General features: G+C 40.6%; 1 protein-coding gene and 1 long non-coding RNA gene across 4 annotated transcripts in view; one reads left to right on the forward strand and one right to left on the reverse strand.

Moving 5' to 3' along the window:
• The window catches only part of ppp1r16b (protein phosphatase 1, regulatory subunit 16B), a 70727-nt gene extending 62639 nt beyond the window's left edge, over positions 1-8088 (forward strand). For all 3 annotated transcript variants that reach the window (XM_034585643.1, XM_034585645.1, XM_034585644.1), the window contains exons 7-11: positions 4946-5071; positions 5156-5231; positions 5566-5695; positions 5915-6062; positions 6683-8088. In XM_034585643.1, coding sequence (XP_034441534.1) covers positions 4946-5071; positions 5156-5231; positions 5566-5695; positions 5915-6062; positions 6683-7156 — 954 coding nt within the window. In that variant the 3' untranslated portion in view covers positions 7157-8088. The remainder of the gene's footprint in view (positions 1-4945; positions 5072-5155; positions 5232-5565; positions 5696-5914; positions 6063-6682) is intronic.
• A 1663-nt stretch (positions 8089-9751) lies between these two features.
• On the reverse strand, positions 9752-10338 carry LOC117761609. The gene is made up of 2 exons (XR_004613856.1): positions 10124-10338; positions 9752-10091 (listed from the first exon to the last, which is right to left on the reverse strand). It is a non-coding gene; the product is annotated as an uncharacterized LOC117761609 (long non-coding RNA).
• Positions 10339-15814: the final 5476 nt, after the last annotated feature.

Raw genomic sequence — 15814 nt, forward strand, 5'->3', positions numbered from 1 at the left:
TGTTCTCCATCAGAGCTGCTTGTCAGACGCTCAAATAGCTCAGAGAAACGGCCTTGACTCTGTCCGAGTTTCCTCCAAACCAGAAGATTACACCTCTGAAAGAAAGTGAGCTGCTACAGGTGGTGTGGTGGTTTCTGGGAAAGTGCCGCAGAGACACATCACTCTTCTCTGATGGTCACAGTTCTGCACTGAGAGGAGAAAAAGAAATGCTCTGTAAATTTTAAGAGGAGCATCTTTATTATGGATTCACCTTTTAAATATGATGTGCTCTGCAACACTGACTCATCAGGCTTTAAAGTTAATCAGGCGTTTAGAAACTCATTATAATCTTCTGGAAGGCAAATCAGCTGTTTGACTTCAAAATGCTCCGCTGGTATAAAACTGATCTGCTCATAAACTCTGAACACCAGCAGCCATCATTTACAAATGCATTCAGAGTAAACCTGTGATAATAAATATTTACAATAAAACTATAAGGAGTGAGCAAGAATCATAAAAACTCAATTTCACCATGGAACTTGAATAAACTGATGCAAGAGCAGATTAGAAAATGACTTTGTGTTCATATCAGTGGAGTGAGTGAGGCGATCGCGGCTGTTTGAAGTGAAACACAATCCTCTCAGGGGCCGAACAAACGAGCACAAATTCAAATTCTACTGATAAGAAATGATTCAATTGGAAATGAAAGATAAAAGGCTTCAAACACGGTCATTTTAGGAATTAACAAATAAATATAAAAATATAGTGAAGCTGGTCTATTTGCATTCCCAGCAGAAAAGCGGTGAGATGAATCTAGATCGAATAAACAGTTACTGTGGGTTTACAGGTGAATAAAACAAACAGTTCTAAATCATTTAGTTTGACATGGACTGTGTAAATAATTAATACTAATTAAAGCAGAGGATCCCAATCTTTTCCTCTCAGCCAAGGATCCTCGACAAGATAGAAAATATTCATGTATGTCCCTTGGAATCATTTCTATACACCTCTACTGGGTTATATGGAAGAACAACACAAGAGAAATATATCAGACATGTATTAAAAGTATTTACTTTACGAAAGAATACATTTCGAGGTCCGACCTGATGAATATCGAGGAAACTTAAGACTTGAAATATGCGTCACTTCATCCTTGGGGCCTTTCCATCCAACTCGCCATCCAGTACGTGATTAACTGTGAAGTAAGGTCATTAAACATGAGCTAATCTAACACATTCCTTTCATTTTTAAAGGCTGTGTCAAATGCCTGAGAGAGGAGAAGGTATAAAGTGACTCACTGGCACATTCCTCTGTGTGGAAACAAGTCAGGTGTCTATTAGTGGGGAGGTGCGTCTAACACAGTGATCACTAAATGGGTTTTGTTTAGACATGCAGGAGCGGAGTGGAGCGTGTGATACCAGATGCCTTAATGAAGTCTATAATGTGTATCAGGGATTTAGCGTCGCTAACGGTAACACAGTGACAGATCGCTGGGTGAAAATAGCCAGGGGACATTACATAGTAGTAGCCCAAAATAACCCTGTTAATCTTTAAAGTCTTACCACAGATTGTCTGATTGAGCTGCTTGTCCCCCTGCGTTCTGTGTCCTGTTAATCTTCATTCGAGCATGATGAAGCAAACTGGAGCATGCTTTATTAAAATCGCCGGCACAGACCCAGAGGAAGAGACCAGCGACTGGTAGGAAGTTACGCAAGGTTAATCTTTTGTTTTCCAGCGGCAGACACGTTGTGTCCTTATTTTAATGTGCGGGAACAATCGCTCTAATCTGGGCGGGTCGTTCAAAATCTGAGAGGAGAAGCAGAATATTCATGTAGAAGGAAAGTTTAGTTTGTCGAGCTGATAAATTATTAAACTATTGAAGAGACGGCAAATACAAAACTAGAATGGCACTCAGTAGAGCACACACTCCGCCAAGCCCCAACAAAGCTGCACCAAATGTCACACACTCATAGATATCACTTCCCGAAATGTTCTTCTAATCAAGATCCATGAATTATTCCTCGAGAGAACGTTGAAAATGTACAAAAGTGCAATATTAAAGGAAGTAAAAAATAGAAACAAAATCCCGGATCCACCCCCTGATCAAGATCCACATCCAGATTTAACGAGTTCTTCCCTGACCCATAACAAATCCTCCCATGGAAATTTGTCCAGTAGTTTTTACGTCATCCTGCAAAAAACACACAGACGGACACGAGTGACAACGTAACTCGTGAGGAAGACAAACACACGTTATTGAAAATCTGACAAAAATAAACACTGCACTCACCAAACCCTCGCTCTAAAGTTAAATGAAAAACAAATGCATTTATTTCATGTAGACAAACACATTTTGGAAAGATGCTTCTTGGTTGGCAGAATTGATTTGACAATTTGCTTCAGGAAAATCCAAAAGCTTCACATGGTGCAAAATTAAACTGGAAACATAAAACCACATTTCTTTTTTTTTTCCATAGTGATTTTTTAAATATATTATTTGTAGGTGTGGTTTGTGCAGTTGTTTCTATTTTCTTTTCATTACATTACATTTCATTTGGCAGATGCTTTTATCCAAAGTGACTAACAGTTACTGTATTCAACATCTATGAGGGGCCATTTAGGGGTTCAGTATCTTGCCCAAGGACACTTCGGCATGCAGATGGGGAAGACTGAGGATTAAACCGCCAACCTTCTGGTTGGAGGACGAACACTCCAGTCACAAATGCTGTATTTTTAAACACAAAAGAATGTCTATATTTGCAGGACAGAACATTTTCTAAATACTGTTCACAACCTTGGAAGAACTTTGTATTGAACAAGATGCAGGGCACATCCTCAGCAGCTGTACAGAGCCTTAAGGGCTAACACACGCACACGCACACGCACACACACGCACACACACACACCTCTGAATGTTTCCGGTTCACCTGCATGTCTTAGCATTGTGGGCAAAAAGTAGAGAAGAATGAGACAGAGCCCATCCCAGCATGTTGAGGGCAGGAGTCAGGTTGCATGCTGGGTTGTCAGTGATATTGTGTGAGGAAACTGAAATGCTCCGAGGAAACAACTGTCAACACAGAGAAAAGCTGCAGACATTACGAGAGTTGTGATTTTTGCTATTTGAGAGAATGGTGGAGCGGTTCAGACAGAAATATCTCAACAATGACTTTGGTGATCGTTGACATCTCCTCTGATGACACTCTGATGTTGACGTTGTTGGTTTTCAGGAAATGTCTCAATATTCATGTTCCCATTAGAAAGAATTAAAGTCAGTCTATGTCCCTGTCCTGCAGCCGTCTTCCTCAGCACTAGACAACAAGGGGTAGAACCACACACAGCTGATAAAACTCAACGTCAAGATTTTTTATTATTGTAGCAGCTCAGATAAATATATAGTAAAACTAATCCCCTTGAACATGGCAGGTGCTCAGGGATCAGGAAGCCAGTAAAATAACTGATGTGCTGTGGATTCAGCCTTTCACATTCTGCTTTGTTAGTCTGCTGCATGCTTCGCTGTAAATATGTGTAATGTGGATTTTAAACATTGGAAACATTTGTAAAATACACAGCTTTTACTGAAAATACTTACATCTGAATTTGTAAAATCTTGCGTCTTTAGCGTTTTTTTTGCCATGAACGAATTTGTTCTCTGTTGATTTCTCTCTGCCTCTTTCTCTCTACTTGCTTCTGTAGAAGCTTTTATTTAAGTGAGTCGTTCAAAACGAAGCAGTTTCATATCGAGCGCATGTGTCTGAACCCCTGCAGAGCACAAGACTGTGATTTTACTCAATCGGATCCTAATTTCTGCAAGATCAATAAAGTCATTTTCGGAGAGCTCTTCTCTCTCTCTCTCCTCAGTAACAGTTTCATGTGTAACACAAATGATAATAATACAGAAGAATGCATCATGTTCACATTCAGAGACTCAGTCCTCTTCAGGGACAGAAATCGTTCAACTGTTATTTCAGACCACTCGTGTCCATAACATGATATCTGTCCTCACCAGCCTGAGGTTGAGTGAGGTCTCAGGTTACTGACACAGTTACTGACTGTGTGAGAAATCCTCTGGATTCATCAGTGGCTCAGATGAAATGATCACCTGCTCTGTGTGGAGGTGTCACAGATTCACAGGATAGGAAAAAGCACAAAGAAAAGACCCAGAAGAAAATACAGACAAAGACAAATAGGTTTTAAAACAGATAAAACATCAATATGTCTTATGATTAAAACATTAAACCAAGTTTTTGTTGTTAGTTCTTCAGGCCGATGTCCCTCTTTTTAAAGAGACTAAAAGTGGAATTTCTTTCATGCATCTTCACAATTATGTTAATCAGGTTGTGAAGTGGAGCCTTTTTAATATTTTGGGGGTGTCATGAAATTACAATTTTTCTCCTGATTTCCTTGTCAAATATTATGACATTTCCAAATTGAGAGTAGGTTTTATTTCCAGAGTAAAACTCGAAAACCGTATTAATTTTTTTCAAGAAACTTTGCACGAATATTAATCAGGCAGTGAAGTGACATCTTTCGATATTTTAGGTTTCATCCAATTATTTTTTTCCTGTATTTCCATGGCAACAAGTTTGACTTTGCCTAATTGAGGGCAGGCTGTCAACTCGGAACTTCTCACCAATAAAACGACAGAAAGACGCCACACAGTGTCTGTTTACAGTGGCAATGACTTAATATATGACATCTACACACTAAATAAACAATATAGACTCTGCTTCTTTCAGACAGACATTTGTTAACTGGACTGTTGAGGTGGAAATACTCAGCCCTGGTGTCGACTTCTTATTTCCCCCAAAATATGGATTTTATCATATAAACGGCACAAGGGGGACATGTTAACAATTAACATTCTTGATTTCACTGGAGGGGAACATGAAGTTTGAAACCTCACATTGTATTTTACGCACAGAGCAAATTGACTAATGTGATCATTGCTCCTCCTCTGCTCTCGTAGCTCCACATCACAGCAGCTAATGGCTACGTTCAGGCTGCAGAGCTGCTGCTGGAGGGGGGCGCTCGCATGGACCTGAGGGACTCCGACGGATGGCAGCCGCTCCATGCTGCAGCGTGCTGGGGTCAGGTAAGGTAAACACAACAGGAAACAGGAAACTGATGAGCACAAGCACTCCATTGATGTGATTCTCTACTGTTGCTGTGCTTTCAGATGCATGTGGCAGAGCTGTTGGTGTCTCACGGAGCCAGCCTCAATGCCAAGACCTTTCTAGAGGAGACCCCCATCGGTATATTTACACCTCATCACTCCCTCTCAACATGCCTGGTGGGGGGTTATGAAAACAAATGTCTCATCTTAGCGGGATCTTGCTACAATCTTGTTTAATCAATATCAGGGGTTATTTTCCCAATTGATGCTGATTTAGATCTTGTTAAAGGGAAAACGAGAAAAAAACAAAGAATTATCGAATTTATCAATGTCAGTTTTTACATTTTTTGCAGAATTAATCTATTATATTTGAAAGTATATAATATTAGACACTAGTAGCATAATTAAGTACAGCAGTTATCCTGTCAAACACAAAGGCGCTGATAACACTGTTCTGTCCGTGTCACTTAAAGACCTGTGTGAGGACGAGGAGTTCCGAGCCATCCTGCTGGATCTCAAACACAAACACGACATCATCATGAAGTCGCAGCTCAAACACAAGACCTCACTGTGCAGGCGAACATCCAGCGCAGGCAGCCGTGGGTAAGTGCTGACATCTGCTGGTGCGGTTTTGAAAGAGACATGATGGATAAACGGATCAGCCTCCTCTTAACCTTGTGATTAAAGATCCACATTAAAGGATTTAGTGAGACACTAAAAAGAGTTTAATTACATTTGAATTGAGTTTAGAGAATATTATTCATTCTGTATTTGCTGGTATGTTTCTTCTCTTCTCACTGTGATTTCCACCCGTGTCTACAGGAAAGTGGTTCGGCGAGCCAGCCTGTCCGACAGACACAACTTATGTCGTAAAGAGTACGAGACGGAGGCCATCGTGTGGAGGGGAGGGAGGGAGGAGGACCACGAGAAGGAGAAGGAGTCTAGTCAGGAGAATATCCAAGTTGTTCATGTACGTTTTTTTAAATATTCTTTTTGATAGTTTTTAGAATCAGGTGACCTAGTTAAACATTTGTTACACTTTTAAACATCTGGAGCCCACAGACCCCCTGGATAGTGGAAGACCCAAACAAAAGATCAATTTAAAATACTGCAGCTTAAAAGAAATGTCAAAATCTCTGTTCCTCAATTTCCACGACATTCTCATCCCAACAAACCTGACTCAGCGCTGCTCTCCCTCAGTTTCTCAGCAACACATTTGTCAAGTTTGAAGTTGACAGGTTGAGCTGTTGTCAAGAAAAACTGAATGACAGACAGATTTCTATATTTATAGCTTTATGTCTCTAATCTGCAGATTATAGGCGTGTAGAGTCAGAGACTTCCTGAGGCAGGTCTGCAGTGAAATCCTCTAAAAAAGTAAATGTCATGTCACAGTGGGACTCCTGGGATTCCCTGAATAACCATTTGAAGAAAGGAATGCAGCAAATTAATTGGCTTTCCATCTCTTTTTTAGCCTGACAGGTTGGCAGCTGGGAAGAGATATGTGATCTCCTCTCCCTTCATGTATTTAATTCTCTAAAAGAGGAGAAGCTTTACAGTGGAATTAAAGTAATCCTTATTGATGCCCTGCAGGTCAAACCGGTCGTCGCTGTGGAGCTGCCAGACAAACCCAAGCTGCCCACCATCCTCAAAGACGGCAGCAACAAACAGAACGGCCTCATCTCCACGACAACGTCTGTGCCGCCGCAGCCGCCCTCCAATGGCAACACACCATCGTCTGATAACGGCGGGATCGTCACTTCCCAGTCCAACCAGGAGGACGCTTTGCCAAAAGAGCGCGCTCAGACTCTGTCGGAGCTGAAGAAACAGAGGTCAGCGGCCAAACTGTTGAATCACCCCTTGTTTAACGGTCACCTAGGTAACGGCTCCACAGACTCCTTCTCCGATGCCAAAAACAACTCCGAGGACCCCCGCATGCCACTGGTCTCCTCCAATGGCAGCGCTGTTTACTACACGCCGGCCAGCGGCGACCCGCCCCTCCTCAAACTGAAACAGCCAATGGAGGAAGAGCCGCCGAAGGCACAGACGTGCTGCTGTGTGTCGTAGCGTCTGCGCCAAGTGACGTGTTTGCAAAAAGAGGATGAAAGTTAGGAATGTGCTGAAGGAAGGAGGGAAGAAAGTGAAAGTGTTCCTGTCATTTAACGTCCTGTTCCTCCACTTCTTTGAAACTTCTTCCAGAGAACATGAGCCGCCTGAAGAAGGTCAGAGAAAGGGTTTCTCCCGGTCACGTGACTTCTGCTACAACTGGAGAAACCTTTCATGTGTAGCATAGAAGAGGAAAAGACTTTTCCTCCAGACGTCACTTGGATTAAAATTCCTTTTCATACAGGACATGCCAACCAACCATTGGGTAGAAAGAGCGCAGGATGCTGTTTCTCAAAGTGAATCAAAGTGTGGACAGGTTTTTTTTAAGCTTTTCACCGGGCAATGAATTTTAAAATCAGAAGAGTAGAGACGATCTCAAGGTACTGCATGTTCTATCCTCACAGATGAAGACGGAGGAGAGCTTTTTCTTGTAGCCTACAAATGGATGATTATCTTGTATTTAAACAAATTTCCTTCATCAAACCACAATGTTCTGCTTTTACGCCTCATTCTTGTCACTTTCACGATGTGCAGGAACCCCGGCGATTTCCAAGTGTCCCATTGGTCGTATTATAAGGGTGGACAGAGCTAAACGTAGCAAAAGGAGATGAGACGCCTCCTCTGAAGTGTCCCCCATGTTGAAATGCATTAAGTAAAGGGAAGGAATGCCATAAAACAGTGTTAAATATTCAGGAAGTGTTCTTCTATAGCGAGAGAAAACCGGAAAGAATCTCGTTCTGCACTCGTTTGAAACTGTTCATTATTTTGTGTCAACTACACGTCACCTCACCGTCCTCTAAACTGACAGCTCATCCTCACACGTACAGATTATTTAAGCAAACCTGGTTGAAAATGACTGTAATTTTCTTTATTTATGAAATTAATGTAAAGTGTAAAAAAAAAAAAAAAAGAGAGGTTCCTAAAAGTGAGTGTATTTATTATGTGGCTGGTGTGTGGAGAGTGTGAATGCGATGTACAGTGAGAGGAGCTGGAGAGTCGTCCAGCGAAGCACCTTCTGACGTGGAAACTCAAACAGATGAAGTGAAGACAACTGTCTGCTACATGTATGTTATTAAAAACACGATAACTCCATCCTGCCGGGATAGATTCATAATTGTGTCACTACAAATAACAGTGTTATTTGTTTTTGTTTTGTTGTTCATTTTCTCCTGGTGGCCATTGTGTGGCTTTATCTTCTTCCAGTCACTGTATTTGTCTCATTAACAGAATCTGTAAATGCTATGTAAAGAATTACTGTAAGTATAGTATGATTTGTTCTGAGGATACACGTGGACTCAGTTGTTTCAACATGAATCCACTCTTGGATTTGGTTTGTAGCGATGTCTTATGTCAGGTCTTCTTTAACACAACATATACAATTTACAGCTCAAAAACAAGGACGAGAATAGTTTCAGCCTTGGGGAAAACAACTTATTTGACTTTGGATTTCACGCCCATGTGGTTTTTACGGCAGAGATGTAGCAGCAGCGCAGCAGGTTAACTTTGCATGGGGAAACATGTAGCCTGGCTTTGTTAAACCAAACAAATCCACCCACCAACACTTTAAAACTCATTAATCAGCAAGTCGTATCTTGTTACTTAATCTGTCCATGAAACAATATGTTTATATGCCAGACGATTTCTTGGCAAAAAGCAGACTCCAGGAAGACAGGCCAGGAAACCGTTCTGCTATACACATCAGAGGAATCTGAGTTTCTGCAGGTTCCACCAAGTTAAACTTAAGACTTTTAGGACCATCATGAATGAAATGTAGGGCCTATAACTTCCCTATAGAGATAAACTTTATTACAGGCTCTAGACCCAATAGCAAGACATACACCATAAAGAAAAAAGAAAACAGATACATAAACACATACAAACATACTCTTATTCATGAGAGTCTTAAAAGGCACCCATACCAATGTTTCCACAGATATGATTGATATCTGACCGAGCTGCACCTGGGGCTTGTGAGCATCATTATAATACAGTTTTGATCTATAATTGAAGATGAGGTGAAGTTGCCAAATCTAGAAAAACTCTCGAAACGCGATGTTCAGTGATCATTTCTACGTTGGTCTTTTTGTAGTTTTATTACAGCGTGTTAATATCGTAATTGTTGAGATAGAACTACAACACGTGGAGACATTACAAACTATGCAGGCCACCAGAAAAAACATTTCAAACTGTGACAGAAGTCGCTTTAAATGAAGTTTAACACAATTAACACCTACCTAAACATCCGGCTAGACCTTGTACATAATGTTCCAACATATTTAAGACTATTTAGGCCTAAAGTTCCTGATTATTGACTTTTTAAGACCCTAAAACAAACATTATTATCCTGTTTTAACTGTTTGCATACACAATATTAATTGTGTATAATTTATTCCACAGAGCCAGGATGACTAATCCCACTCTTTATACTAAGCTAACAGGCTGCTGGCTCCTTCTTCATATTAAACACTGAAATATGAGAAATGTTTCCGATCTCCTGATCAGCGTAAAAAGCAAGTAAGCAGTTTTTCCTAAGTGTTGAACTCATTCTTTCATCTAATAAAATCTCGTCTCATCTTCCTGTCAGTGCCAAAGAGTCTTCCATGGTATTTTGAAAACTTTAGGGGGGGAAGGCTGTTGTCGTAGTTTCAGATGAGCGACCCCTTCAAATGTGATTACCCAGAATTCCTACAACAACTTCATCCCCATAACATGAGCAGTACAGTGTCAAATATTTGTACGGAATAGAGATACGTCTGTAAATATGTTTGTATTTGTTTCCCTCTTATCTGTTTACATGAACAGAACTTACCCTCATGGATGAACAGTGTTAACAGACATTTGGTTGTCTAGAGGAAAACTATGAAACTGTGTAGACCCCTCCTCAGTATCCAGCAGTCTAATATCCAGCGTGTCCCCACAATACAATACAAGTGTCTCCTCCTTGTCATTCAGTGTCTGGTAGGTGGAAGTCTTTTGTGCAAATATTCTGTAAAGGTCAGTTTTTAATGTCACAGGAAGTGGCTTTGTTTTACAACTCAAATTGAGGAAGAACAAATTGTCAGAATTTAGTTATTCTCCCCTCGGCTGTGACATCGTTTTGTTGTCAGCTAATGCTCACATCTGCTCCAGCTGCTGATCTCAGATCTGCTTCCTGGGGAGTGAAGTTCCATCCAACTGAAATGTACCTTTTGAACTACACCCTGATCAGTTTTAGCCAGAAAGGGACTTTCACCTGTTAAAACGTAACCTGTGTTCTCATGGTAAATAGATCAAAGCTTGTGTTTGACTGCGAGCATCACTGTCTGTAAAGGATAAGATTATAAAGAAGAGACAAACTACTGATTTTGTAATTACTGGAATATATTGATGGTTGCATTAACATATTTTGAATAAATTGTATATTTTGAGAATTTTACACGGTCTCCTCTGAATTATAAAGCTTCTTTGTGCTGCGCAATCAAATGGATCTTACATTTACCACCAATGTGGTCACGAGGTTATGTTTTCACCCTGTCTGTCTGTCTGTCAGCAGGATTACACAAAAACTACTGAGGGGAATTCCATGAAACTTGGTAAAGGATGGGGCAAAGGCCAAGAAAGAACTTTTTGAATATTGGTGCAGATCCAGGGAAAGGTCTGGATCATGTACTGTCTTTTACCATTAAGAGAAAGGGCATTTTTTTTTACATTTTCAACATTTTCCTAGAGAATGATTTATGAAACTTATGAAAAATATTAGAGGACTGATATATATAAGTGTGTAATTTGCTGCAGCTTGATTGAATTTAAGGGGACTGTCGAGCAGAGGTATGTGCTTTAAGTGTCTACAGCAACAAGGTTCATATACTTAAACTATTTGAACTGCATGATTGCATAATTTATCTTGACCAAACACATGAATAACAACCTAAAATGTGGATGCATCAAATGCATGTTGAGAGAAACTGCTGAGAAAATTTGTGCTAAAATGCACAAACACAGGCCCTAAATGGTCAAGAACTGCAATCTAGAGCAACTGCTGAACCAAGTCTTCAATTTTCTTCTTGCCTGTGTTTGTGGGAATATTTAACATAATAAGACGTTGTCACTTTTATGCATTGAACGACTTCACTCTTTTTTTCTCTGTATCATTACTAAACTAAACTTTTTACATTTTTTTGTTGCCGTCTTTCAGAAGCACCACTATTTTTTCCCCAAATGTTTTCAGACACTTTACTGCTGACATCATGGTGAATCTTCTGAATGCACTTCATGTCGTATGAAGGTTACGAACAGTTTCTCTCAAGCTGAGACGTCTGCTTTCTCTGACCTCTCCTTCTACATCTTCTCTCTGTTCTGAGACAGGCGGAGGCTGGAATGTCCTTCGCCACACAGCTGTCAGGGCCTTGGCCCAGCGTCAACTGCTTCCTTTCTTTCTTTCTTTTTTTCTAAACTTCCTCCCTCTGCTGGTTCTTGGGTCAGCAGGGGTCAATATGTCTTCAGGCGGCCAGCAGCAGCTGGGATAGACAGAGAACTAAAAAGTAATGGTGTCTTTTATGTTTCTCTATGTTTATTTTAAGGTTATTTTGGGTGTGTCTAATGTGCTGTGCATGCCAGATTTTCCCTGCAATTTGTACTTTGTCCACCCTCAGATTCTGCTGAGTGACTGTTTAAACAGAAAACCATTGGCTTACATGGTTGCATATTCATCCCTTTATAAATGTAATTCCTAGTTATAGGGGAGTAACTTATAGATATAGCTGCTTGTCTTTTATGGAGAAACCTTTTCACAGTGCATTAAACTCTCATATAACAGCTTTGGCTCGCTGATATGTTTGCTCAGCGATTTGAAAAGCAAATAAGCAGAACAAACAGGAAGTAATTTGTCAAACATCTGTGTCAGGTCACAGCCCTCCATGCGTCTTGAGCAAACGTTGGGAGAAACCAGCCTTTCATCTGAAGCTGCCTGGACACAGTCGGTATATGTCTAAGACATATAGACAGAGAAGAGGACAAAGGTGCTGAAAACACATGATCCAGACTGCATCAACCCTGTCTTGGTGGCCTGGCTTTACCATTGTGCCGGAGCTATGCTGAATCTGGGCCAGATGGCTCGAGTCCCAGTCCTTCAGTCCTCTTCACTGGAGGGTGAAGTGGATCGGTGCCAGAAAGAGCAGGCAGTCACACACTGACCACTGCGCTGAATGCATAAACAGAGGGATGGTAAAGGAAGGCACTGAGGGAGGACAAAGTCGGAAAATGAATCAATGCCAGGACTTGATGAGACACTGACCAGTCGATGGAAGAAGGGAGGTTTTCAGCCATGGAAGAAAGAAGGCTTGCAAATGAAGGGAGGATGGCGGGCCCTGAAAGCGGCCCTGTGCTGGGAGGAGGCTATTGACCATCCTGCCAGTTTGTCAGAAGACGGATAGAAGAGCTGCACAAAAAGAACAAACGGATGGACGTCTGCCCGGTTCCCAGGACCTGCTGGACTTAACCGGGACTTCAGTGTCCTGTTTGACCTGAATTAAAATAGTCTAAGTAGGATGAGTCGATGTGTGACTGTACGGCCGCTGGATAAAAGTGAAACGAACGAGGAATCAAAGTTTGTCAGTCTCAGACAGGAGGCCACACTTCAGACCAACTACTACTGACATTCTGTTCTAAGGCTGCAATCATTGTCATATTGATAAAACACCCAGACGTGGTGATATCAGCCAGTCGACTACAGTTGAAATGTCTCAACTCAAATTTTGTACAGATATTCCTCAAGATATCATTATAAATTGTAAGAATTCTGGTGATCCCCTAACTTTTCATCTAGCATCACTGTAGAAATTTGATTTTTGGTGGCTGAATTTTTAAAAGCGCTTCTGCAAAGGTTCACCAGCTAAAGCATCAGGACTGAGGAGAGATGTTTAACAGTTTGTTTACTCCTCCAAAGGTTTTCCACTTGAAGTTTACTCTGATGGATGATTTCAAAGGCTTAAAGACAAATGGAAGCAACAATCAATAAACAATAGATAGTCTTTTAACAAATATCAGGAACTAACACAAATAACCCATCTAATGGACAATCACGTTTAAGTAAACAACATTTCAAGCAGCATCACAAGAAGGTTCTCATGCTGAAGCAAACAAAGGAAGAGACTGACAAAGGCCCCGATCCAGGCCTCTTAGTTCAGGTGTGAGCTAATAGGTTGAGAAGAACTCCTGCTTCCTGGGACTGAGCAGGAAGTGAGTTTTTTTTTAACAATAACCACCGACTAAATGGTAAATATCTGTATTCATATAGAAATGTTCTAGTCTTGAGGACCACTCAAAGTGCTTTATAGTTCTGTTTGGCCATTCACCCATTGTTCTGAGACATGGCCATTCCAAACAGGTCAAATACCTGTATCAACATCCTCATCAGCAAAGGCAGCAAAGTCTCCATGAATCTCCAAACAATGATACCTTGAAAGTAAGACGTGGTAACATTTCCCCAACAGCAAGTTAATTATAAACACTTACATGTAGCACAAGGAGACAAGAGTCAGTGAATTGAGTCAGAAAAAAGGGTCTAGTTTGCTAAAATTAGTAGCAAAGAGCTACGGCTTCATTTAATTTGTTATAATGTCAAGGAGAACAATGTGTTTTTCAAGTTCTTCAATTAAATGAGAACACAAACCGACAGCTTCGTTTAAATAAACCAGATTGACTGGTTCCCTCAGTGTGTCAACAGAGCTGCAGCACTTCCTCCCTTCAACGGGTAATGTCCACCTATAGCGTGTCCTAGATGCTGTAAATAACCATCTGTCAGTGTGGGCTTCTGACTGTGTCCTCCTTCCTCTGCTGCACTTCCAAAACACAATCACAAGCAACACTCTGCAATCTGCTGTTTAAACACTGACGCAAAATCATTTATTGGAAAGATGATAAAACCCAGACTGTAAATCAATGTAAAGTAGAGGAAGCACGGAGGCTGAGGGATGAGCAGTAACTCTGCTCACTTCACACAGGGCCTCACTTGGCATTATTGTGGCTGACGCATCAGTGACTGAGTGATTATGAAATCCCTCAAGCAGCAGAACTAAATGACCACATCACACTTGTCACTGAACATTGAGGTGGAAGTTACGGAGTTATGGAAACAGCTGATTTGTCACTTTATGAAGCACGAAACACAAAGGCTGACTGACACACAGTCTACCAGAGGGTGGACGAAATAACAAGAACATGATCATTTGGTACATTTTCAGGATAAGGTATTTCGTCTTTCATTAAAAAAATTGCCAAGTTTTGCAAAATGTGTAAATTAGTTGCAAAAAAAAGAGGAATATCTTTATCAAGTCCCCAAATATGCAACATTAACTTTCTGTTAACTGTGTCAGAATCCTTGCATCCACATCACCTTCAATGTGGTGTTATGAATTCTGAACTAAAATATAAAATGTCTCGAGGGATTTTCACCAGTCATCTTTTCCGTGTCATGGTCTATGTGGGACTGTACCAACTTCAACTTTTAAAGAACTACAGTGAACTTCTTCTTTTTTGTCTGTCTCTGAGCAGCAGCAGTAATTCAGTTCTACTGAGATGTTTACACCCAGAGCTCTGCCCCTACAGGCAAATAAATGTTTCACTCTCATCTAATAAAATAATCTATCATCAAACCACAAACGTTAGAGTCGAAAGCCACTTTAAATCTGCCGACATGTTGATTTTGTGGCGCGTCTGAGAAAAGGTCACCGTCTCTGTTGCTGTGCTGACTGTCTTTTTTTCTTTCCTTCTTTCCTCTCAGTAAAAAAGATTTGTACACCTAAAGCAGATCATGTTTTTCACATGGTGCAACACGGACCACAGACGTCTTTCAGCATCCTGTGACATATACACTTCTTTCATTTCAAAGCCAATGATATTCAGAATTAGATTTTATTATCTTGTTCTTTCCCACCAGTTTCCTTTCAGTTTGGGCTTTAGTTTACACCTCTAACTCAAACACATGCAAATTTCACACGAGAAAAGAACGCTAGACCAGAGAGGAGGAGAACGGAAAAGAAGAGTGGCTGTGGTTAACTTTTACATTAGAGGTGTGGTCTGCTACAGTTAACTCTCTGTTACTCTTCATGTCTTTCCGTTTCTTTCTGTTGGTTGAACAGTCTTATCTCTACAGAGCATTGCATCTCCAAACACAGATAGCCAACAGCAATGTGTTCAGGCTTTAATACACAAGTCACACTGCTCACAGGTAACAGCAGTCAGTTAAATTGATATTATGAGTTACATGATAGAGGAGTTTATACCATATATCCCTATATGTTTATTCTAAGAATTGAATGTTATTTTTATGTAAATTGTTCTTGCTGATGTTCTTGATCCGTGCTCTCACTTATGTTAGGTTATGCTTTGCTAGGTTATGTTTAGGCTGTGTTAGGCTCGGTTATGTCATGAAATCTTTTTGTTCTGTTAATTTTAACCGAGTCTTTGTTGTGCCTTACAGTTTTGCCTTGTGAATAAATCTTTATTGTAGAAGTTATAATATTACCCTCCCCAGATAAATGTAATGTATGACATATCTGAAAGAATTGCTTGTTAGTAATTTGCCAATATGATTCAACTTGCTCCTTCTCCACTAACTCTGCTGGAGAAAACACTCACAAA

The sequence above is a fragment of the Hippoglossus hippoglossus genome, chromosome 5 (genome assembly GCF_009819705.1).
Source record: "Hippoglossus hippoglossus isolate fHipHip1 chromosome 5, fHipHip1.pri, whole genome shotgun sequence".
NCBI lineage: Eukaryota > Metazoa > Chordata > Actinopteri > Pleuronectiformes > Pleuronectidae > Hippoglossus > Hippoglossus hippoglossus.